Source organism: Coptis chinensis, chromosome 9 (assembly GCF_015680905.1).
Source record: "Coptis chinensis isolate HL-2020 chromosome 9, ASM1568090v1, whole genome shotgun sequence".
NCBI classification, from domain to species: Eukaryota; Viridiplantae; Streptophyta; class Magnoliopsida; order Ranunculales; family Ranunculaceae; genus Coptis; species Coptis chinensis.
In genome coordinates this window covers 83,996,444-84,018,965 of record NC_141464.1, presented here as the reverse complement: position 1 = coordinate 84,018,965, position 22,522 = coordinate 83,996,444, and the positions used below count along the sequence as shown (strand labels likewise).

The 22,522-nt window shown below is 36.8% G+C and overlaps 2 protein-coding genes, 1 long non-coding RNA gene and 1 pseudogene across 6 annotated transcripts; 3 read left to right on the top strand and 1 right to left on the bottom strand.

Annotated features, from left to right (window-relative positions):
• The first annotated feature begins 533 nt into the window (after positions 1-533).
• On the top strand, positions 534-8,742 carry LOC147478942 (protein DETOXIFICATION 21-like). 3 transcript variants are annotated; one of them, XM_086581720.1, is made up of 9 exons: positions 534-721; positions 1,248-1,538; positions 1,977-2,518; positions 3,725-3,811; positions 3,919-3,975; positions 5,321-5,559; positions 6,887-7,005; positions 7,815-7,901; positions 8,473-8,742. In XM_086581720.1, the coding sequence occupies exons 2-9, from the start codon at positions 1,281-1,283 to the stop codon at positions 8,557-8,559; spliced, it is 1,476 nt and encodes a 491-aa protein (XP_086437846.1). In that variant the 5' UTR covers positions 534-721; positions 1,248-1,280; the 3' UTR covers positions 8,560-8,742. The 3 variants fall into 3 exon arrangements, with proteins under 3 accessions (XP_086437846.1, XP_086437847.1, XP_086437848.1); XM_086581721.1 differs by having other exon boundaries at positions 558-714; XM_086581722.1 differs by lacking the exon at positions 534-721 and adding an exon at positions 943-1,069.
• A 3,048-nt stretch (positions 8,743-11,790) lies between these two features.
• Positions 11,791-16,437, top strand: LOC147478941 (protein DETOXIFICATION 21-like). Its single transcript, XM_086582191.1, has 9 exons — positions 11,791-12,174; positions 13,423-13,706; positions 13,835-14,376; positions 14,500-14,586; positions 14,695-14,751; positions 14,934-15,172; positions 15,459-15,577; positions 15,827-15,913; positions 16,007-16,437. The coding sequence occupies exons 2-9, from the start codon at positions 13,443-13,445 to the stop codon at positions 16,091-16,093; spliced, it is 1,482 nt and encodes a 493-aa protein (XP_086438317.1). The 5' UTR covers positions 11,791-12,174; positions 13,423-13,442; the 3' UTR covers positions 16,094-16,437.
• LOC147478940 (uncharacterized) lies at positions 16,004-16,534 on the bottom strand. Its single transcript, XR_015207496.1, has 2 exons — positions 16,161-16,534; positions 16,004-16,122 (listed from the first exon to the last, which is right to left on the bottom strand). It is a non-coding gene; the product is annotated as an uncharacterized LOC147478940 (long non-coding RNA).
• Positions 16,535-17,278: 744 nt separating this feature from the next.
• Positions 17,279-21,586, top strand: LOC147478939 (SNF1-related protein kinase regulatory subunit beta-1-like; annotated as a pseudogene). Its single transcript, XR_015208225.1, has 7 exons — positions 17,279-17,558; positions 17,630-17,723; positions 17,802-17,906; positions 19,011-19,214; positions 19,369-19,547; positions 19,637-19,799; positions 21,147-21,586. The product of XR_015208225.1 is annotated as an SNF1-related protein kinase regulatory subunit beta-1-like (transcript).
• The last annotated feature ends 936 nt before the right edge of the window (positions 21,587-22,522 follow it).

Genomic DNA, 22,522 nt, shown 5'->3' with positions numbered 1-22,522 from the left:
AATGTTAGAACATATTTAAGTGGAGGCATCAAATGTATATTTGCCTCCACCATTTGGAATTTCACCAAAAATCATATCTCAGTGGAGGCAAATATAGATATATAAACTGTCTAGGCGCATCCATAGAGGTAAATTTGCAGTTTCGGATGCAGATGGGGCGCGACAGTCACTTCTAATGCCGCGTGTTTATTTATTTTAATTTTTTCAATGGAAATATCACAAGGGGGTTTTTGTAACAAACTCTGGCCGGCCATTTTTTGAGGGCTAAAGAGAATTGTAATAATTATAAAAACTAGCTTAAACCCATTTTCAATAAAAAAGATAAAATAAAATATTAATAAAAAAAAAAATAGTCCCACCATAATAACTAGATTTGCTTCTATCCCGAGTTGGTCATTTGACTCATTTCTGATGTTTGACTCAAATCTAGCCGAGAGATTGTTATCAAAACGAAAGGAACCTTGTACGTGGCTTAGACCTCTTGTTTTTTACAATAGTTCCAAGCATATACATATATAGGCATACAAATAAATATATAAATTTAGCCTATTTTATTTACGTAGTGAGTGAGTAAGTTTCATTTCATTTCCAGTGCATACATTATTACATTATATAGTTGATCAGCTTTCATTACTTTGTTTTCGACCTTTCGTTTCTCAGTGTGGCCAGGGAAGGCTACTATAGTCCACATTCTATCTCCATCTTCGTTGCCATGTACGTAGTAAGTTTTCTTCCTTTATCCATCTTCATTATTTCAGTCCGAAGCGAATTCTTACACCAGTTATACTGGTTTAATAATTTGTGTTCATCAAAACAACTTGTCACATCCAATTTACTTGTTGTTAAACGTTTGCTGTTAACGAAATGAATTATCATTTCACACTGCTTCAAATGAGAGAGCAATTAGTTCATTATTATTATTATTATTTAAAAAAAATCTTTTATGCGGAGGAAGTGAGAACTCGTGTTGGAATTGGACAAGTACTTGACCCTATCTCGGTGGCCGAGTTTCATGGGTGACTGTGACCTCAGTGGCCTGGGATAGTCAGCCGTTTCATGTCACGTGGAAGTATGTTAATTTTAACTCTACTCACTCACTGATCATGTGGATATACATATCTATATTGTCATTAGTAGTGGGTGGTGGTTACTGCCTTTAATTTAGACATGGCAATACACATTTTGTTTGTCCTAACTTTCGTTTTTGTGACGAAAAATTCACTGGTCTTGTTTTTGCAATGGTGCAGATGATATATTGACATAAGAGTGTGACGATCGAAATGGAGAACAATGATTTAAGCACAAGGCTTTTGGGAGGGAAAGAGGCCGAAGTAGAGAGTGAGGTGAAATTGAAGACCAAGGTACTAGATGAGACCAAAAAGTTATGGGTGGTTGCAGGACCTGCTATTTTCACTAGATTTTCAACGTTTGGAGTCACGGTTATTAGCCAAGCTTTTATCGGACACATTGGTTCCACAGAACTTGCTGCTTATGCTCTGGTACAAACTGTGCTTTTGAGGTTTGTTAATGGCATCTTGGTACGTGAACATTTCCTTCTCCGTCCAACATCCAGTTATTTTAAATTAAAGTCACAAACTCTAGCTACTATATCTATAATTTTGTGTACCTGAAGGTTATTTGCCATTGATCAATAGGGTCCTACTATATCTTGAGTACAGAGGTTATCAAATCCAATTGATAAACCCATATCGTGAATAGCTGACATCTTTATTGCGATCTAGTCGTGGGTAGATTTTGTTTTAAAATGAACTTTAAAACTTGTCCTCTACAAGAATAATTTATCTAGCGATATTGTAAAAGACTAGGGTCTTTAAAATGGAATATGATAACCAAGTTCTAATATTTTCAGTTGGTCACCTGAACTTACACCTACACCAATTCTTAGCTTACCTGTTGAGGGCACACATTCCTTTCAATATCGTGTCTCATGTATGCCAATAAACTGAAATGTGCAGTTGGGCATGGCAAGTGCACTAGAAACACTATGTGGGCAAGCATATGGGGCAAAGCAACAACACATGTTAGGCATCTACCTTCAGAGATCCTGGATTGTTTTGACAATCTGCTCAGTGATTCTTATTCCACTCTTCCTCCTTTGCACTCCAATATTGAAGCTACTAGGGCAGGAAGAAGCTATAGCAAATGTAGCTGGTTACATTTCTCTGTGGTTAATACCTGTGATATTTGCCTTTGTGGTGTCCTTTACATGCCAGATGTATCTTCAAGCACAAAGCAAGAACATGATCATAACTTATCTGGCTGCTGCTGCACTGATCATCCATGTTTTCTTCTCCTGGCTTCTCACAGTTAAGTACAAGTGGGGTGTTCCCGGTGCAATGATATCCACCATACTTGCTTACTGGATTCCAAACGTTGGTCAGCTTATTTTCGTCATTGGTGGGGGGTGCCCCGATACATGGAAGGGGTTCTCGTGGCTTGCTTTTAAGGATCTTTGGCTGGTCGTCAAGCTCTCTCTATCTTCAGGTGCCATGGTCTGGTAAGCTGTTTGTTTCTTGTTTAACATTATGCACTTATGCAGCCGCCCAAAATATGTCGTAAGTTTATAGTACGCTGAGATTTGTCAACATGTTTCTCCCCAAAAAGATTATAGGCCAGCAGCTTTATAGATTACACATGTTGAGCTTGCAAATAGATTGGTGGTTACTTATAAGCTACATGGAAATAGAGAACTTTGGCTGGTAGAAAAAGATGGAAAAGGTAAAACCCTGAGGGAGAAAACATCAGGATCGACGATGACACTTGTCATTTAATAGGAACCGACTCCCCAAAACAAAAAATATGAACTGACTCCCAGAAACCATATGCATACAACATTTAAAACTATATGTTATTTTGCAGACTATATCCTGAAATACATAAATTTACTCTCAATTTGATTTTTTTGATTTTTTTTCTCAAGATTTAGTAAGGCGAGCAATTCCAATGACCTAAAAAAAATGCTTGTAGTTTTTTTTTTTTTTTTTTTTTTTTTGAGATTGGTAAAATGGAATTTTGTTAATGTAAAGAGATTTTTTTAGCAACCAACAAAAGGGGGTGTATATGGATCTGTATGTAACTTTGGCACCCTGACTAGGTTCCCACTCATCACTTCTTGTCCTGCTTCTTGCTCCCCTAATACACTGAAGACATTTTAATCATTTAATGGTTTTTGGCCGTATATACATATATACCACGATGTATCTGATAATACTTTGTTTTATAATGACAGAAGAGTAATGCTATTCCTGATAATTTACCCCATGTCCTTTCTGGCCTCATTAATGAACTTCAAAGGAATCAAAGCTGTCTGGCTAGGCCCAACCTATTACCAGTAAAGAAATTACAACTCAATACCTAAAGTATTTTCATATAACGATTCAAAAGATACACAACCAGTCATATGAATATTCCATTCTCGTTTGCTGATGATATGTAGGCACCATGTTGTAGAATTCTGTCTAGATATGGCCTGCAACAAATGTAAAAACAAAACAAAAGAGCAGGTGATGCATCTCACCAGATATCTAGATATGGCCTTGTAGCCACTGGGAGCTTGGGATGAATCACATAATAAAGTAGGCCACTTTACATTTTGTTAGAGAAACAATATGCTGTCATGTTCATTAAGAACTAATTATATCTCATTAACAATAAAATGATTGTTGTACACTTGTACTGATGATGTGTTTGCACTTTGTAACAGTCTTGAGCTCTGGTACAACTCAATATTGGTTCTTCTAACTGGAAATATGAAAAATGCTGAAGTTGCCATTGATGCTCTCTCCATATGGTACATCTGAGTTTCACATATCTTTATTGAGCTTTAGTTTTTCTGTTTAAATTGTTGTATGAATTTCTTCATATTCAAGTAACTCAGAACATATGTGATCATCACAGCCTTAATATCAATGGGTGGGAGATGATGATAGCTTTGGGTTTTTTGGCTGCAGCAAGGTACTTGTCTTTCATACTTCTCTGTTGTTCTCCTTCATATTCGGTTTTTGGTCATTTGATGTTTTGTCTCAACTGATGATATTCAATATGCTTACGTGGATGGGAGTTCTGTACGTAGTGTAATCTTCTAGTGAATTTCTATCAGATGCGCATACCATTCCTTTCAACATGCTTGAAAATAATCCTTAATCAAGTACTACTGTAGTTGTATGATATCCATGAAACAAATGCTTCTGTTAGAAAAGAAACAAGCTTAATTTGGTCCCACGCGATTTTGCGTTTCAAGGTCAGGTCCACTGCGCAAGTAACAAAAAAATAAATTGACTCAAGTCAAATCAGCTCTAAACCCAATCGACTTTTGTGAAATAGACCAAGTAAAAGAAGCCTCCATTCTTGAGGTGGTCACTGACCAGCAACCATTGTTGCTAAGTACTGCATTAAAGTTTTTTCATACTGCTGTAAATCAAACTGCCACTTGTTTTGCGTTTCGTTTCCCAAATCTGCTCGTGTTGAAATCCCCTCTCATGTACTGCAGGACTTCACAGTAGTGTCTTGAGCCATCGTATTCCTCCTGAAATTAACTTTTAATGATACCTAACGAATCCTACCTGGCACTCTGTCAGTCACTGGAGAGACTTCTAGGAGCTATTCTTTCAAGGGATCCACCATATTTTTTTTTTGAGATAAACAGGGATCCGCCATATCAAAAGTCATCAAACCAGCACTTACTCAAAACTGTCAAAACACCACTTGATCCAACAATAGAAAAGAATGTCCCACTTGATCTATCATTACTATTCTCTTTGTTATCAATTGCATGTGTAAGGTGCCGACTAGCAAAGTCGGTAAAACCTTTGGGTGATGATACCAGGGGCTCGAACCCCGCTAGCATCAAAGAGTTACTGATCTCATTTAAAACAGGCTTGCCAATAAAAAATAAAATAAAATGCATGTGTAATAGGATATGGTGTTAAAATCTTCAATATTTAAATTAACGAGGAAAGGATTTTGTTGTAGTATTTTGCTTTTCCCATTGAAGTGGTCCTTACTTGATTTAAAATGTGAGTAGGACACTATTTTCACTTGTGTTGTTGTTGTTGTTGTAGGTGTTCTGGAAAATATTCTTATCCTGAAAAATAATATTACTCTGTTGGTAGTTTCTACATAGTGATGTGAATGGGACGGGTCAGGCATTTATGTGTTTAGTTTGTTTTTAAATTTTAAAGAGGTTCCTATTTCAACCATGTAAACTTTGATAGTTTTGAGTTAATGCGTAGCTTCTTCCTTGCACATTTTAATAACTATTAATCTCTTCTAAGGGTGCTTCGTATGTTGGTGTAACCAGTGTGCGGGTGTCAAATGAACTTGGAAGAGGGAGCTCAAAAGCCACAAAGTTTTCAATTGTTGTGACAGTGCTCACATCACTGTCTATTGGAATTGTGCTATTTGTGTTTTTTCTTTTATTCCGAGGTCGCCTGGCTTACATATTCACTAATAGTGAAGAGGTTGCAAAAGAAGTTGGTCGCCTTTCACCTCTATTGGCTTGCTCCATACTTCTAAACAGTGTTCAACCAGTTCTCTCAGGTGGCATCCCTCTCCTGACCTTTATCTTATAACTATTTCATGTATAGTGTGATACTAATACTCTGATCTGAATATCGCACGGCTGAACCTTATTGGTGATGTTGGTATCTTTTGTTTATTTACTTTTGCAAACGTGTGACTGTTTCGTGATTAAAGGCCCTTCCTTATACATGAGGGCATTTTGAATGAGCTAAGTTCCCTGAACGCATGTAGATAGTGGTCCAGTACTCAAGTGTTTTACTGGATGTTTCCTTCCGCCTAACCATCATTTAGTGGTGCTCCTTCCATAAAGCCGCAACCAGAACCATCAAATCACTGGCCCTAAACATGTAAAAAACTAGATATTCTATTGATCAGCAATCTTCTATAATATAGTGATAGAATCCTCAACCAAAACTAATTAAGAACCCTAAATTGAGCTTTTGAAGTAAAGATCAAATCACCAATTGATCTTTTGATATGAGATCGAACTACCTTAAACTCTTAATCTTATTTCTGAACTGAAAACTAAATTACAATCATTCTCTTTAAGTAGAGAATTATAGTCGACTTCTACTTGGACTCAATTTCCTAAATCAGTTATGACTCTTAATAGAAATAACCATATTTTCCTAATAACAATAATAGACTAGTTCCTAACATTAGCTTAGAAAATTTTCAAATGCAACGCCTTCTATTTATTTGCTTTTAGTTAGTTGGACTTCATTAATAAATTTCTTGTAACAAACACCCATATTTCTTCACCCTTTAATTTTCTTTTGGGTGATCATTGGTTTCATAAATATAAAACTATACTTTATTGATCATAAAAAAAGGAAATCATTGGTTTCTATATATATTAACACACACACACACACACGCACACATATATATAAATATATATACATATGTATACATCCCTTCTCTTAAACAGACATGTCCGTTGACGGACATGTTGTTGGGAAGCTTATATAGTATCTTGTAAAGCTTATATAGTGTCGTCCAAAACTTTTTAATTTATGGCTTATTAACTTGTTTAACGGACGACACTATATAAGCTTTCGAAGAACATGTCCGTCAACAGACATGTCTGTTTAAGAGAATAACTGAACATATACTAAATTAAGACCCATTGGCTTCTACCTCCCATATTGGATGAAGAGCAAGCAAATTCATTTCTTATGAGTGTGACAGGGACGTTAGTGCATCATTGTTCATGTAAAATTTTTATCGTTTTTAACCAAGGTGGACAAGGTGATATAAAGTAATTACATTCTTAGGCTGGGTTATTAGATCGATGAACTTTCATTGGAACTGTCTCATCTTTGATATTTCTTTTCTTTGACAGGGGTTGCGGTTGGCGCTGGCTGGCAAAGCATTGTAGCTTATGTGAACTTAGCCTGTTATTATTTGATAGGAATCCCCCTCGGAGTTGTACTTGGTTATTTGTTGCATCTCCAAGTCACGGTAAGCTATGTTACTCTGTACTTGCAGTACGTTACCATTTTTATTTTAAAGCAGAAAATTAGAATGTTTTATTGCGTAGTTGTTAGTCTGTTTTTTTTTAAATAAAATAAAATAAATTAAAATTTATTAATATTATTATTGCATTTTCCTAACTCAAATAAACTAGAAAGTAAGAGAAGGAAGAAATATCAGAGCAGTAAAAACTGCTTATCCCATCTTTGGCTAATTATTATACAAAGAAAATGCCAATGATGAACACATATAGCAGTCTGGCTGGTGCATGCTTGGACCAATTATGCCTAGATTATGTTGGCCAGCAGCTTGTGCTAGTCAATAAAACTGAACTCTTTTCATCTATTTTAAATTCTTAGTTGTTGACATACATCCATGGTATGGATTAGATGTTTCTTGCTTAAGTGCTTAGGAAGTGAAGTTTTTCCAAAGTCTTCCCATAAAAAAATTATGGGTATCTCTACCAATTGGAAGGATATCTGAAACTCAATTATCTATAGGTTTGCGCAACTGAGAACTTTTAGGTAATAAGGCGTTCAGGAGCAGTTTTAAGCACATAGCAGTCTATTCTCGTTGCAAGGAATGTCAGTGAGGACATGCTGTAATATCAGTTTGCTCTAAACAGCAATTCAGTAAACATATAAAGATCAGGATGCAACACTTCAGTGAATGTCAATACCATTTTTAACTAAAAATCCATATTACTTGTGCATGTCACTTGAAATCTTTAAGTTAATGTGAAAGATGTCGATGCTTGTATGAAGCTTAACTAATCCTGCTTAAACTCTTCTCTGTAGGGTATTTGGATTGGAATGTTGATTGGCACAGCGGTTCAGACTATTGTGCTCCTCATTATTACCTGGAGAACCGATTGGGACAAACAGGTGAGCGGATTATTGCCTAAATATCTTTCTTTGAACTGGCTTATTGTGTGTTGGTTTAGGGTCTTTGACATCTCGTGCGAGTTTAGCTAAGCGTCTTGTTGAGTGGAATTTTGATGCTTTTGGGGTTTAGAATGTATTTCTCATATGAATATAATTTTATTAATGAACAATGTTCAATTTTAGTTCATGTGAAAACTCTGTAGACTGCATATATTGGATATCCCATGAATTGACTATCCAGTCAATACCTCTCAAAAGCCTACTCTAACTTTCTGTCACGTTTCCAATGCTAGCTTTTGGCCATGTTTGTACTTAATATTAAGCAAGGCACCCTATATGTCATCCCTCCCAAGCTTGGCTCTAACACCAAATGTTAAGTGAGCAGCCATCAAAGACAAGAGCTATAGCTATTTATTAAACCTACGATCCTAAAGACGAAATTAGAATTTAGAAGGGTGAAAATGTTAGTTTTCTGAAATTGAATCTGTCATGTCATTTGTGTGTAAGCAAAGTAAATTACTGATCCTAAAGAACAGTTTCACAAACTTACTCGTCTCCAACACATCTGCAGGTAACATTGGCTCAACAGCACGTGAAGAAGTGGGTTGTTCCTGAATTTGAAGAACCAAAAGGAGATGAAATCACATCAGTTGCCTAGCCATCAAATTCTCAGTAATTTTGGGCTACATATTCAAACGATTAGAAATCACAGCTTGGGGCTGCAATTTTGAGTCCAATTAAACATGGACAAATTGAAATATGGGATTATTTGTTCTGTAACATAAATTCAATATAGTGGCATTCTATTCAAGGCGACTTAGAAAATCATTATTAGTAACAATGGTCGTCGTTATGGTGTGGATTTAATTTATCTCTTGGGTAAAAACCCTTGGGAGGGGCACATCGCTTTCTTTGTGGTTTGAGTTGCCCACACTAGATGAGGTAGTACTCCTCATCAACACGTTCACGCCTCTGGTCTAAACCAGCGTCTTCGTAAATACATTGGTTTGTAATTGTTTATCGTAACCTGTCGGGCAGTGTCATGCACCTGAAAGTAATGCATGTGTGGATGATTAATTAAAGGAACGTGTGAACTGTGGAATCAAAATGGCCTGTCTCACGCAAAGCTAAAATATTGACAGGCCAAAATGCCCAGAAGTAAAATCAAATATGACTATATGAGCCGAGCTGGACATAAGGCTGATGGCCCGCATCATTTGCTCTGCGCAATCACTATTCACTAGTACGAAAAAAAAAAAAAAAGGTTGAAGAGCACGAATTGGACAACAACTCGCCAATAGACCTTGCCTATGAATTACATAAAAACGGCTGAGAGCATCTTTTATATCAAATTAAAGATTTCATTTGGTATTATTTAAAATAAATTTTAAAACCTCAAAACCAAACACCAAATTATATTCAACCCTCTCAAATCACTTTTTTATATTACGGTTTTTTTAAATTATAATAAATGGGCTTTTTAAAGATTTGAAAAACACGTGTGAGTTACGTACTGATAAGCGCGGTTCGCAAAACCTTTTTCGTATGACTATATAAGCCGAGCTGGACATAAGGCTGATGGCCCGCATCATTTGCTCTGCACAATCACTAGTACGAAAAAAAAAAGTTGAAGAGCACGATGTTTTTGACAACAACCTAAAAATAGTTTTTTTTTGCAAAATTTTATGTTTTACAGAAAAACGGCTAGGATTATGTTTTTAAACTCTTCCAATGTTTATGGATTGTGGTTACAAATAATCACATGCCATCAGTTGATTATGACTTACGGCCAAACTTTTTCTGCAGTTGGATATATGGAGCAAATTGCGAATAACAGATCTAAGCGAAGGAATCTGGCTATGTAATAACCGCACCCCACGTGTTCATGTTATTAACTAGTTAACGGCCCGTGCTCGTTAACTCTCCATCCTTTCCCCTACATTTTTTAAAAAACAACATACACCCTTCCATAAAAATGTTATTTAAGTAAAAAATTCTGAAATATTACTAAAGAGACTAAATATTTTTTGACAATAATGTAATCTTTCTGAAGAAGAACCCAATTCATTTGGGACTGAGATATGTTTGATAACACTCAACTCAAAGTCAAATTGAAGTTGTATTAACTATTAAGAAGTTGCCCCATAATATTAGAATCCAACAGATTCTCTACAGGCGGCGTTTGCGTGTGTTGACGTTATTACTTATTAGTTAGTGAGGTGTATCTAACCTGGTTTTTTAATTATTGGAGGGAGATCAATTTTATTGAGTTTTGAGAGAGGAAGAATTTTTTCTCTTTTATTTTTTTAGGAAATAAAATGGGAAAAGAAAATAACAAATTGAAACGGAAAAGTTAACTGAGGGACACGTGAGATGGCTAATTGCACCGGTTACTGGATTGCAATCACAGTTTCCGGTTATTGCATAGGTGACACCGATTTTTCATTAAAAAACTCAAAATTAAAGTTTGTAGTGTCCAAGTGCTCACGCTTGACCCATCTACAATCAGAGTCAAAGTAAGTAGCCACCTATTCGAAGTGCAAGTACATTTTAGGTGTCACATTTTAGGATTATTAAATAGTTATCTTTGCTTAATATTTTGGTTTCCATAAACGTGTGAAGTTGGGAGAAACAGTAATTCCTTACCTACCATCAAATTAACAAATATATATTTTAAAGTATGAATTATTTGAGCTTGCCTGTGCTAAGTGTGACATATGACAATGAAAATAAGTTTTACGTGGGATACGAGATGTTTCAATAATTTAAAACTCTTTTAATCAAATAAACTAATTATATAGATCTCAACGGCTCAACTCGATGGAAGCTCACAAAAAAGAGTCCGGTTCCTCTATAACCGGTACCGAGATTGATCTCTTTACCATACACACACATCTCATATCTCGGCACGCATACACACATTTCGGAGCACACACACAGGTATCGAGACACACACACATCTCGGATTCAGATCAACGGCGAGATAATACGGTTACAGAAATAATCTCTGTACCCGGTTGAAGAGATCTCAAGTCCAAAAAAAATAAAAAAACAAACATAAATAAACATGTGGCGGCCCATGAAATATATTTATTATTAATTAATTGCAAAATTCTATAAGCACGATTAAGAGGAATGATAGCATACAATTGTAGATTTAATCACCAGTTTTCTTTTTTTATTATTTAATTATGAGTTAGTGTTAGTGTTTGGATTTTTAGATGAGCTGCCAGCCTGCCACCCTAAGCCCTGGCATGACTGCATGAGATCGAATTTTTGGGATGGATCATTATTGGGACTCGAAGACATGAACAAGTTCATCAGTTAGTGCAGTGTTTGGATTTTTAGATGAGCTGCCAGCCTGCCAGCCTAAGCCCTGGCATGACTGCATGAGATCGAATTTTTGGGATGGATCATTATTGGGACTCGAAGACATTAACAAGTTCATCAGAGCATATTATCATGTAGGATACCTCTTATCATGTAGGATTGTAGGATAATTTTCTTTTGCTCGTAATCCTCATATTATCATATACCTCAGAGTCTGAACACATGCTACTCGAAATCCTAATTTCACAGAAGGGGGAATATAAAAATGAAAGGCATGTGCATGAAATTAGTCGCGGTCAGATGCTATGAACTCATGAAGTGTGATTATTCACGTGCTCTTACGAAATTTTAAAAGTTGTAACTAAACAATATGCACATTATTAGATCAGTGTTGATATAATATAATATGTCTACTTTCCAAGTAGCCGGCCACCATATATACACATACAAAATTACCTCTAAAAATTGGGATTTGATACCTGTAAAGCACGAAAACACTATTATCATATAGTCATTCATATTTTAAATATGACCTATAGTTTAAAACTATAAAATGATCAGAAAGCAAAGAATAATGCACATTGGTCTGACCTTTGGTGAGGCTATAGACTTTTATTGGTGTGGAATAAAAAAACAGTATAAAAGCGGATAACTCGGCTGTCAAGAAAAGAAATTCCCATTGGTCATCTTTGGTGATCTATTGTATGTCCACAATAATTATAAGTTAGCTTAGCTAAACTGAGTTTTTCTTCTCATAGTAGGCAGCTTTACATTTTCTTCTTTCTTCCTACTAGAGCCACTGTATTTGCAACTTCTGAGTTGCATATACTTGTGCAGCTACAGAGACCACTGCTCCATATATCAAGTTCGTTGTCTCCCTTGCTGGCCGGTACTGCCTCTACTACATACAACTTGCTATCTACTCCTGCATATATATAACCAGGTAAGTACTATATAACACTTCAACTTTTTGGATTGTCTATGTGTCATATATATTTGGTAATAGGCTAGTAGCAATTTCATATATCCGTTCTGATGGTTCTGACGCCGATGAGGGCGATACAGTAACTGAATGGATTCTATCGTTGACAGTAGATCTCGTGCCTACCGCAGAGGGCATTCTAGTTATTTTGACGTATTTTGGCGTGATACTTTTTTCTTTTTCCTTTTTGTTTTAAAAGAAAATCTAGTGTGCGCAGGAGAAAGGTGGCCACTCGTACAAAAGCGTATTATTTGCATGATTCAAACGTTTTTGTCTGGATTTAACGTTGGGGAATAAATAGTTGCCAAGTTGAGCCCAGTCCCACCATTGTCAACAACCTCTGTCCTAAACTCCTTGGACTGATTCATATGAATAGGGATGTGACCAGCACATTTGGGCCCAGTGACCAGCTATTTTTCGTCTATACTTTTGGTTGATCTAACTCTAATTACCAAAATACCACTGTTACTGGTGGCGTATGTAGCCATGGAGTTTTGGTTTGGTTCAAGGATTATAACTTAGAGCAGTTGATTGTGAGATAGACACAGACTCTGGGAACAATTGCCATATGTTTTGAGTCAAAACTAATTTGGTTTTCAAATTTGATTGGGAAGTACTAGTTGCTGGTTAAGATCTTTTCTTGGATTAAAATTAGTATAATTAGTAATTTTCTTGTAACTCCTAAGAGTGTCATTCGTCCTACTTTGATCTTCCTTGATCATAAATATAGCCATTAATATAATTTGGAGATTCATTTTTCTAGTGTATTTACTATTTAGTAGATTTCTGGGTCCATTCCTGAATTATTTTAGCAGGAAAACAATTCCTCTTCATTATGAGTTTATGACAGTGTAAAGAGATCTAGACTAAGTGGTATCAAACGATTGGACTTAGAGAAGTACCTCTGAGTTTTGAATATGAACTATGCTAATTACATTTGATGGACATGAGTAGCTGACTGCTTTCATTCTGCACCAAAGTGAGAGCTCTTGAGTCTTGTCAATCGAGATCCAGTTAATATGTGTCCCCAAAGCAAACAAAGTTGTGTATACATGGATCTATAAGCGGGTTGGAGCATGCAAGCTTGGGAGAGAAACTCAATATTTGGACATTGTCAGAAAAAAGAAAGAAAGAAAAGAAAATCTTATACTTCTCATTGTGTATAGCTTTTCATTTGCCTGACAACTTCATCGGGTGTTCTTTATGCAGACAGATATTTGTCACGAGTTATGGCAATGGAGAACAATGACATAAATAGAAGTCTTTTAGAAGGGAAAGAGGAGGATGAAGAACATGAGGTTAAATTGCATACGAAGGTACAAGTTGAAATGAAAAAACTATGGATTGTTGCGGGGCCTGCTATTTTCACTAGATTTTCGACTTTTGGTGTCACAATCATTAGTCAAGCTTTCATCGGACACATTGGTGCAACCGAACTTGCTGCATATGCCCTTGTCCAAACTGTGCTATTGCGTTTTGTTACTGGCATCTTGGTAAGTAAGCATTTCCAGTAATCAATCAGTTTAGCATTATGGTTCACGTAACTCAATACGTTCAAACGCACATATTATGCTCGCTCAATATAGCAAGTCTCACATATGTGAGAAAATGATATTTGCAGTTGGGCATGTCAAGTGCACTAGAAACACTCTGCGGGCAAGCATATGGTGCAAAGCAACAACACATGTTAGGCATCTACCTTCAGAGATCCTGGATTGTTTTGACAATTTGCTCATTGATTCTTATTCCACTCTTCCTACTTGCCACACCTGTGCTGAAGCTACTAGGCCAGGCTGACTCTATAGCAGGGGTAGCCGGTTACATATCATTGTGGTTAATTCCCGTGATGTTTGCCTATGTTGTGTCATTTACATGCCAAATGTATCTTCAAGCACAAAGCAAGAACATGATCATGATCTACCTGGCTGCTGCTGCACTAGTCATTCATGTTATCTTCTCCTGGCTTCTGACTGTTAAGTACAAGTTTGGGCTCCCTGGTGCAATGATATCCACCCTACTCGCCAACTGGATTCCAAATGTTGGTCAGCTGCTATTTATTTTTTGCGGAGGATGCCCTGACACATGGAAGGGATTTTCATGGTTCGCATTCAAAGATCTATGGCCTGTCATCAAGCTATCTATATCTTCGGGTCTCATGATCTGGTAGGTTTCCTCCTTGTCAATGCTCAACATAATCTAGCATCCCAAATATGTTCCATGGAGGCAATTCCTGGTTGTCGTTTAATTTACTCGTTAATTCTCTGACCTGTTTTTCTCATTTTCCAGTCTAGAGCTCTGGTACAATTCCATATTGGTTCTTCTAACCGGAAACATGGCAAATGCTGAAGTTGCCATAGATGCTCTTTCCATCTGGTATGGCTGAGGTTTCCTACTGTTTACTGTACTTACTTTTCTATTAAAATTGTTGCTTTCATGTTCTTCGTCAGTTTTGTGATTCAAAGATCTTCCGATTTTTTACAGCCTCAACATCAATGGGTGGGAGATGATGGTATCTTTGGGTTTCTTGGCTGCAGCAGGGTACTTCTTTCTATGGTTCTTAATAATTGTCTATTTATCAGTTATTTCTTCTAAGATTGATATTTCTTATTAGTATACATATTTCACATAGTGTACCTCATGTAATCTACTTATGTTTTTCTATCTGCTAGTCATTTATATAGTTGAAATTTTCGCTAACCGGTGCTTCATTTGATTACCAGTGTGCGAGTATCGAATGAACTTGGAAGAGGGAGCTCAAAAGCTGCAAAGTTTTCGATTTTGGTGACTGTGCTCACGTCATTGACTATTGGATTCGTACTGTTTGTGTTTTTCCTTTCATTCCGAGGACGCTTGGCTTACATATTTACAACTAGTGAAGAGGTTGCCAGGGCAGTTGCTCGCCTTTCACCTCTATTGGCCTGCTCCATACTTCTAAACAGTGTCCAACCAGTGCTCTCAGGTGACCTTCCTCTCTTGAAGTTTATCTTGTGATATATGGCATAAATGCCTGCAGGTACGGTACCATGATATAAATATTGTGGTGCAAACATTACTCGCTATGTTTAGGAAGATCAGATATATTATGCGAGTTTTGGAAGTCGTTCTCTGTGTGGTGACCTTATTGATCTCAAAGTTTTTACAACTGCTGACCAGGGAAAATGAAGTAACGAAATAACTAGGGTGGATAGATCACTGGATGAAAATTCATAGGAACTGACACAGCTTTGGTTTCTTTTCATGGACAGGGGTTGCTGTTGGTGCTGGCTGGCAAAGCATAGTAGCCTATGTGAACATAGCTTGTTATTACTTGATAGGAATCCCTCTTGGAATAGTGCTAGGTTATTTGGTGCATTTCCAAGTCACAGTAAGCTATCTTGACTCATTACTTGAATATATATGTTATGCTGCTATTACAAATCAGAATGTAAAATTACAAGAATCCTAAAATGTTTATGTTATTGGCTTACTGCACACCGAGTCATTTCGTTATTAAGTTCCCATAGTAACTTGTGTATGTTACATCATATATATAGAAAAACATGTCAGGGTTTAGAACTAGCAGGTGCATAAATGCTTGTTTAAAGCTAAGATACTCCCTTGTCTCTTCGATCAGGGAATTTGGATTGGAATGTTGCTTGGCACAGCTGTTCAGACAATAGTACTCCTAATTATTACCTGCAGAACTGATTGGGATAAACAGGTGACTTAACCATTGAACGAACTTTCTTTCTTTGAACTGATTGGGAGGTACTTGAACTAATTATTGTTTCATATATATATGTGTATATGCCAGGTAGTTTTGGCTCAACAACGAGTGGAAAGGTGGGTGGTTCCAAAATCTACAGAACAAAATGGAAACGGAACCATACAAGATGCATGAGCCATCAAAAAAATTTTGTGGACTCAAAACTGGATATTCTCTAGCGACTGCTGATGGAACGGTACACATGGCTTGTTGGACATGGGGGACTATCATCATGTTAAAATGGAATGGAATAGTTTTGTCCAAAAAATTTCTCCTTGGGGTTTGGGGTGTGGTCGTCTTGGAAGTTAGAGGCTGCAGTATGAATAGTTATGTCCCAACTAGCTACAAAAATGAAACCGAATGTTTTTGTTTTTTAGCAATATTTGTTGATGCAACTTATAACACATGGGAGATTAATGGTTTTGAAAGAGCTTTTCTATTAGTTCACTGAATGGCCGATGCTATTGTTACTGAGTGACTATCTTTGTGCAATAATTGGTAAAGAATTTTTCGTGTGCAAACCTTGGTGGATGTCCGTATAAAAAAAATTTAAAAATAAAGCATCGATTCTTTCAACTTAGAGTATTCCCAATGCAAACAATTTTTTTTCACCTCCACGTAGGACCATTTCTCCTCTTTGCTATCTTTGTGGTTGAAAAACAATAAAATGTTGCCCAATGCAGAGGTGACTTTAAATCTCGGAGGGAATGTTTGATTTCCAATGTAAAAATGAATAAAAATGAAATTAAAAAAAAAAACAAAAAAAAATCGAAAAAAAAGAAAATATTTGAAAAAAACGAAAAAATTACGTCCGACGGAATAAAACTCACAACTCAGTGAAAATCTCAGTAGCAAGTGCTACTCCCGTTGTGACTTAGTTACAAATCACTGACTTTGTCACCCTTGCATTGGGCAAGAGTTTTTTAGTATTCAAAAGTGAAAACTCTCAATTTTTCCTCATAGTGACTTGTATAGGGAATGCTCTTAAGAGAAAGTTAAATTTACATAAAAGATTAGAAAATTTAATTTCAAAAGCAGCAAAATTCAACACAAAATTAGAAAGTCAGAAAATCTTTTTTCCGAAAACCATATTGAACCTGTTAATACAATTCATTCAACAACTGTTAAACCTGTTAATACATTCGTTCAACAAGCAATTGAAATTGCAATCCATTTATTGTAACACCAAATTTGTTAATGAAGTAACTAAAGTATTAACATGAAAGGGCAAGACCTAAATACTACAAGATACAACATTTTTTTTTTCTGAGCCAATTAATATAATGAGTAGGATTTCAGGCCAAATTAGAGCACCAAAAATGATCCTAGAAATCGTGTTGGAATATCGGAACACAAATATCGGAAAGGATTTCGGGAAAAATGAAATTTATTAGGAAAAAGGAAGCAGGAACTAAAGAAGAAGAAGAAGAAGAAGAAGAAGAATGGAGGAGGGGTTTAAGGACAAGGTAAAAATAATAGAAGATGGTGATGAGATGGCGGTCGACGATACCAGCAGCAAGTCGTCGAAAGTGGAATCACAACTGAAGAGATTCCTGGATATTCAGCAGCGAAGAGCCCAGAGCTATGGCAAGCTAAAAAGGTAAACATGTAAGAATGAAACTGATTATGATCAATCTACAATGGTTAAAAGTATTGGAATTTGTTTGGCAGAGGTTTCACTGAATATATTGTTGGTGGAGGGGACTCAGGGTACCAACAACTCTGCAGCGAGATAACACAAGAGTTCAGTGATTGCTCCAAACAAGTAGGCCCGTATACATTTATTCTTGTTATAACTGCACAATATCATTCATAACTTAAAAAAGACTCCACATTGCTTCAGGTCCTTGAAATAGAGTCCCTTTTTCTGAATCCTGATTTCAGCAGAAACGATCTTGCTTGCCTCTTAAGATCTGTTCAAACACATGAGAAGCAAAAGTTGCATATGGTATGTCATTTTCTACACTCACTGCTGTACTATATGATCTGATTAGAATTGAACATTTTTTGTAATAGTCATCTTATACTGCCGTAATAGTTTTTAGTAATCCCACACTTCTGGATTTCAATTATTTGCCTGATGCTTATTGTTATCTCTGTTCATATGATTGATATCCTCGTTTGAAAGACGGTGACAATCCAAGTTTTGAAGAAGGCTGGCCGTCCCTCGGAGCGTTTGGTGAGTCACGAGCATTGTAAATTCCATAGGCCAGCTGAACACGAGTGTGTGCATGTTCATGAGATAACTGAGGCTGCTGGAACTGAAGAGGCAGAAGCAGATGCAGAGTATGACGCTGCTATGAAAGAAGCCATTAGAGGGGTGCAAGATGCAGTAACTAGCATTAATGAGCACTTGGAGGAAGTGAGGTATGAGTTGGAGGCTCTCAAAGCTGACTGAGCTGGATTATGGACAGCTGATGAAGTTATGTTGTCTATTTTATACCAAACTAGAAGACGCCTGGTGCAATAAATTTGAAACCATTGATGGTGTTGTTAGTTTTCATTTTCTAGAATAGAAGCCGTATGATGTTCTCAGAATATACAAGTATTGCTTTTATTGTTATTGAGAGTCTCCAAATTATCAACCAAACTGTTACTCAATGTTGATGATTCATTGTCTGATTCTCAAGTTGGCCCTATTATTTTCTGTAGCTGTGTTGCAGATAATTTGATTATGCATGTTAAAAAATCCAAACAAGAAAACCATTTGACTTGGAGAGAGAGAGATGGTGTAGTCTAGTTTCTTAGTATAATACTATAATGGCCTAGTGCTCTCTATCTTTCAATTGGGATAGAGCAAAAAAGCCAGCATAGTAGTATCGTACAAAAGGGATGGCAAGTTGATTGATTGATTGAGAAAGGAGGGATTTATTTGGATAAAACATATTAATGTTGATTGGTGTGGGGTGGTTCTTATCCCCAATTTCTAATCTGATCTGGACAAGGGGCTAGGGTGGTAGATAAGTTAGTGATCGGGGGAACTTGTTCATCATCATCATCATCATCTTTGTTATTTTATTTAAAAAGCTTGTGGATTTATTATATTGTTTAGTTAGTAGCAGAGGAGAAGAAGAAGAAGAGATGTGATATGGGGAATACGAATGGGAGAGAAGAAGGAGATAACGAAGAAGATCCTAATCGCGGATCCATCGATACGGATGATTATGAAGTCGACGGCCTTCCCCCGCCTTCTGATTCAATGTTGGGTGCTTCCAACTCACCTCCTTCCAGATCTCCTCTCATGTTCGCTCCTCAGGTGCAATAATTAGATTTATATATTCTCTTCTTTTTTAGAATGAATCACATTATGACAAAATAATAATAATAATATGCCAACCAACTGTTAAGCTATTTCTCTATCTTATTTCCATAAATGTCTCCAAATGATTGTTCGATTTCACCATTTCCAGCTTCCAGTGGCTCCCCTACAAAGAGGTGATGCCCCACCCACTTTCAATCACATCTGGATCAACGACCCACACAATTCTCTTGACGCACCACAAGAACAAGGGATTCCTACCTTGATCACTGGGACCTTTGGTGGTAACACTGTTGCTGTCCAAGGATCTTGGGACAATTGGACATCCAGGTACTCTTTATCCTCAATATCCAAACTAGACCATCGGAAACATACAAATAGCTGACAAACCTTTTTCTTACTATAATCGGTTTCTGCAGGAGGATACTGCAGAGGTCAGGAAAGGACCACTCCATTCTCCTGGTGCTTCCATCTGGTATATATCAGTACAGGTTCGTTGTGGATGGCGAGTGCAGATACATCCTTGATCTTCCTTGCATAGCTGATGACACGGGCCTTGTTGATAATCTTCTTGATGTGCATGTAAGTTTTTCTAAAAAAATTATTATTCATGACCTGCAGTCTGCTTGTAAGTTTTTGATTGAAATTATGTGCATGTTTCTCTGGGATAATGCTTTTATTTGTTTGCGTCATTCTTATTTTGAACAAATAAGCGCATCATATCAGTGGAAGCGTACATGCATATCATGCTTTATCTTAGCTGCAGACATTCCTTATTTATTCATTCAATGAACTTTTTGGTGCTACCTCATAATTGACCATCACAAGAAAGCTAATGGCTACTGCATATCTATTAAGTTAACCTTTTGAGAGGGTTTACGAAGACAAGGGTAATATTATTTGTGAAAAAGGACTTAAGTAGTAAAGTCAGTTTAGGAAATAATTCTACTAATATCATAAATTTAGCTTTAAATCTATGACGAAACAAACATGTCGGATAGTGGACAGACTATTTTAGTATACGTAGTTTGATTTTGATTATATTTTTTTCTCTGCTGATCTGAAAATCAATTTTCTAATGATGCATCTTTAATGTACCTACTAGATGGTCTTGATAGAATGATAGTCATTATAGAATGCAACACACTCTTTTACTCGGTCCCTAGTGATACTAATTACATCAAAAGTGTGTCATTTAGAGAATGTATTGAATCAATTCCTGTTGAGTGGGTGTACACAATATTTGGTTGGGAGGTACAGTAATGCCCTAAACAAAATTATACCTACTGTACCTGGAATCATGAAGTGTAACACATCCGTTCAGTGTTAATATTCCTAGGACAGAACATGATGAGTTGTCATTCTGAGATGTATATAGAAGATATATTTTTGTTTATCTACATTTTACAAGTGTATGCTAGATACTTCAATTCTTAGAGGGGCAGCTTTAATAAGAACTTGTACTCTACAACTCTAGCCTTTATTTTGGGTTAACTAAAGATGGAAACCAACTTTAACCTCTAAATCCTAACCTGTAGAAGACAATAAGGAGAAAAGGGGTTTAACAATGAAAATATTGTGGCACTATCCTTTTGCTGTATGTACTAAACTTTTGCTCTTTTTGCTGTCTGTACTAAACTTTAATAAGACCCAGTTCATGGTTAAATCTAGAAAATGCTGTTTTAGGGCAAAAATTTGAGGGTTAAGAACTTAAGATAAACCTTTGAGGTTGGTATCATTACTTGATTTTCCTTGTTGGCATATATAATGGGTTTTTCTCCGCCATTTGTAAAAAGTAGTTTTTTTTTTCTTCTTTTTCTGTTTCTCCTAATTACTGCTTTACATGTCTTTTTTGTTCTTTTGAAGACTTTAGCATCAACTATTTTTCTATAAAGTTGCAATATCTTGAAGCTTGTCACTGGTTGTCAGGATTATGTGCCCGAGAATTTCAAAGGCATTGCTGAATTTGAGCCTCCTGCCTCACCGGACTCTTGCTATGGTCACACATTCCCAGGGGACAAAGACTTTGCGAAAGAGCCAGTGGCTGTTCCACCCCAGTTACACCTCACGTTACTCGGTACACAGAACGATCCTGAACCATCTGCAAAGCCTCAACATGTTGTCCTCAACCATCTTTATATAGACTCTGGTTGCTCTTGGGTTTACTCACAGGTTTCAGTCCAAATATGTCACTGTAGTGTGTAGTCCTATACAAGCCTCTTAGAAAATGAAGAAATGGACTCCCCGCCCTCTCTAAAATTCCCTCTGGCACTATCTGTAGATAGTAGTTTCATGTTAGGTAGGAGGTCCTGTTAATAGATCGACTCTTTTCTGTTTAAATCTCTTATCTTACAAAAAAATTTGTTGCATCTCTTGTCCTTTATTCTTGAAGCATATTTCTTTTGTTTTTCTAACCAAGTTATGTATCTTGGGCTTGTTTGTTTTGAGTACTATTAAAGGAAAATAAGAAAAAAAAATAGCACATGTATCTTATCTACTAATAATCCGTTTTAAAAGGATGTTATGAGCGAGGGTTAATTTTTGGGTTGGATGACACGTGTTGACATTTTTGAATATTTTTATTCAAATGTATTTATTTATAAAAAAAAAATAGAATATTGGGCAACTCGATCGAGCAAAGTCGAAGCCGCCCAATGTTACGATTGTTCTTAATGGTTAGCTTCCCACTGTACAACAATATGAACAGCATATGCAATGTCGGGGCTGGTGATGGTAAGGTAGACTAAGCAACTGACAATAGTGCGATACAAGGTCGGGTCCGGCAAGGAGTCACCATCTGAAGGAGTGTACCGAGCATTAAGCTCAAGGGGAGTGTCAACAGTCCGGGTATCCGTAAGAGGCGAACTCTCTCAAGGATGTCAGCAATATACTTAGACTGTAAGAGGAGATAGCCTTTAGGAGAAAAGGCGAACTCTCTCAAGAATGTCAGCAATATACTTAGACTGTAAGAGGAGATAGCCTTTAGGAGAAAAGGCTACCTCTGTGCCAAGAAAATAGCGCAATGGACCCAAATCCTTCATCTCAAATCGATGAGCGAATTGCGACTTCAATTCTACAATCCCAGGCAAATCATCACCGGTGATGATCATGTCATCAACATATAGAAGCAAAAGGATACGACCAGCAGATGTGGAGCGGACAAACAATGCCGAATCATGATCATTGGAGGTAAACCCAGGAGATCCAACCACGCTAGAGAATTTCTCAAACCAGGCCCGAAGAGCCTGTTTGAGACCATATGATGCCTTCTTGAGCCTGCAAACCTCACCAGGGTTATAGGAAAC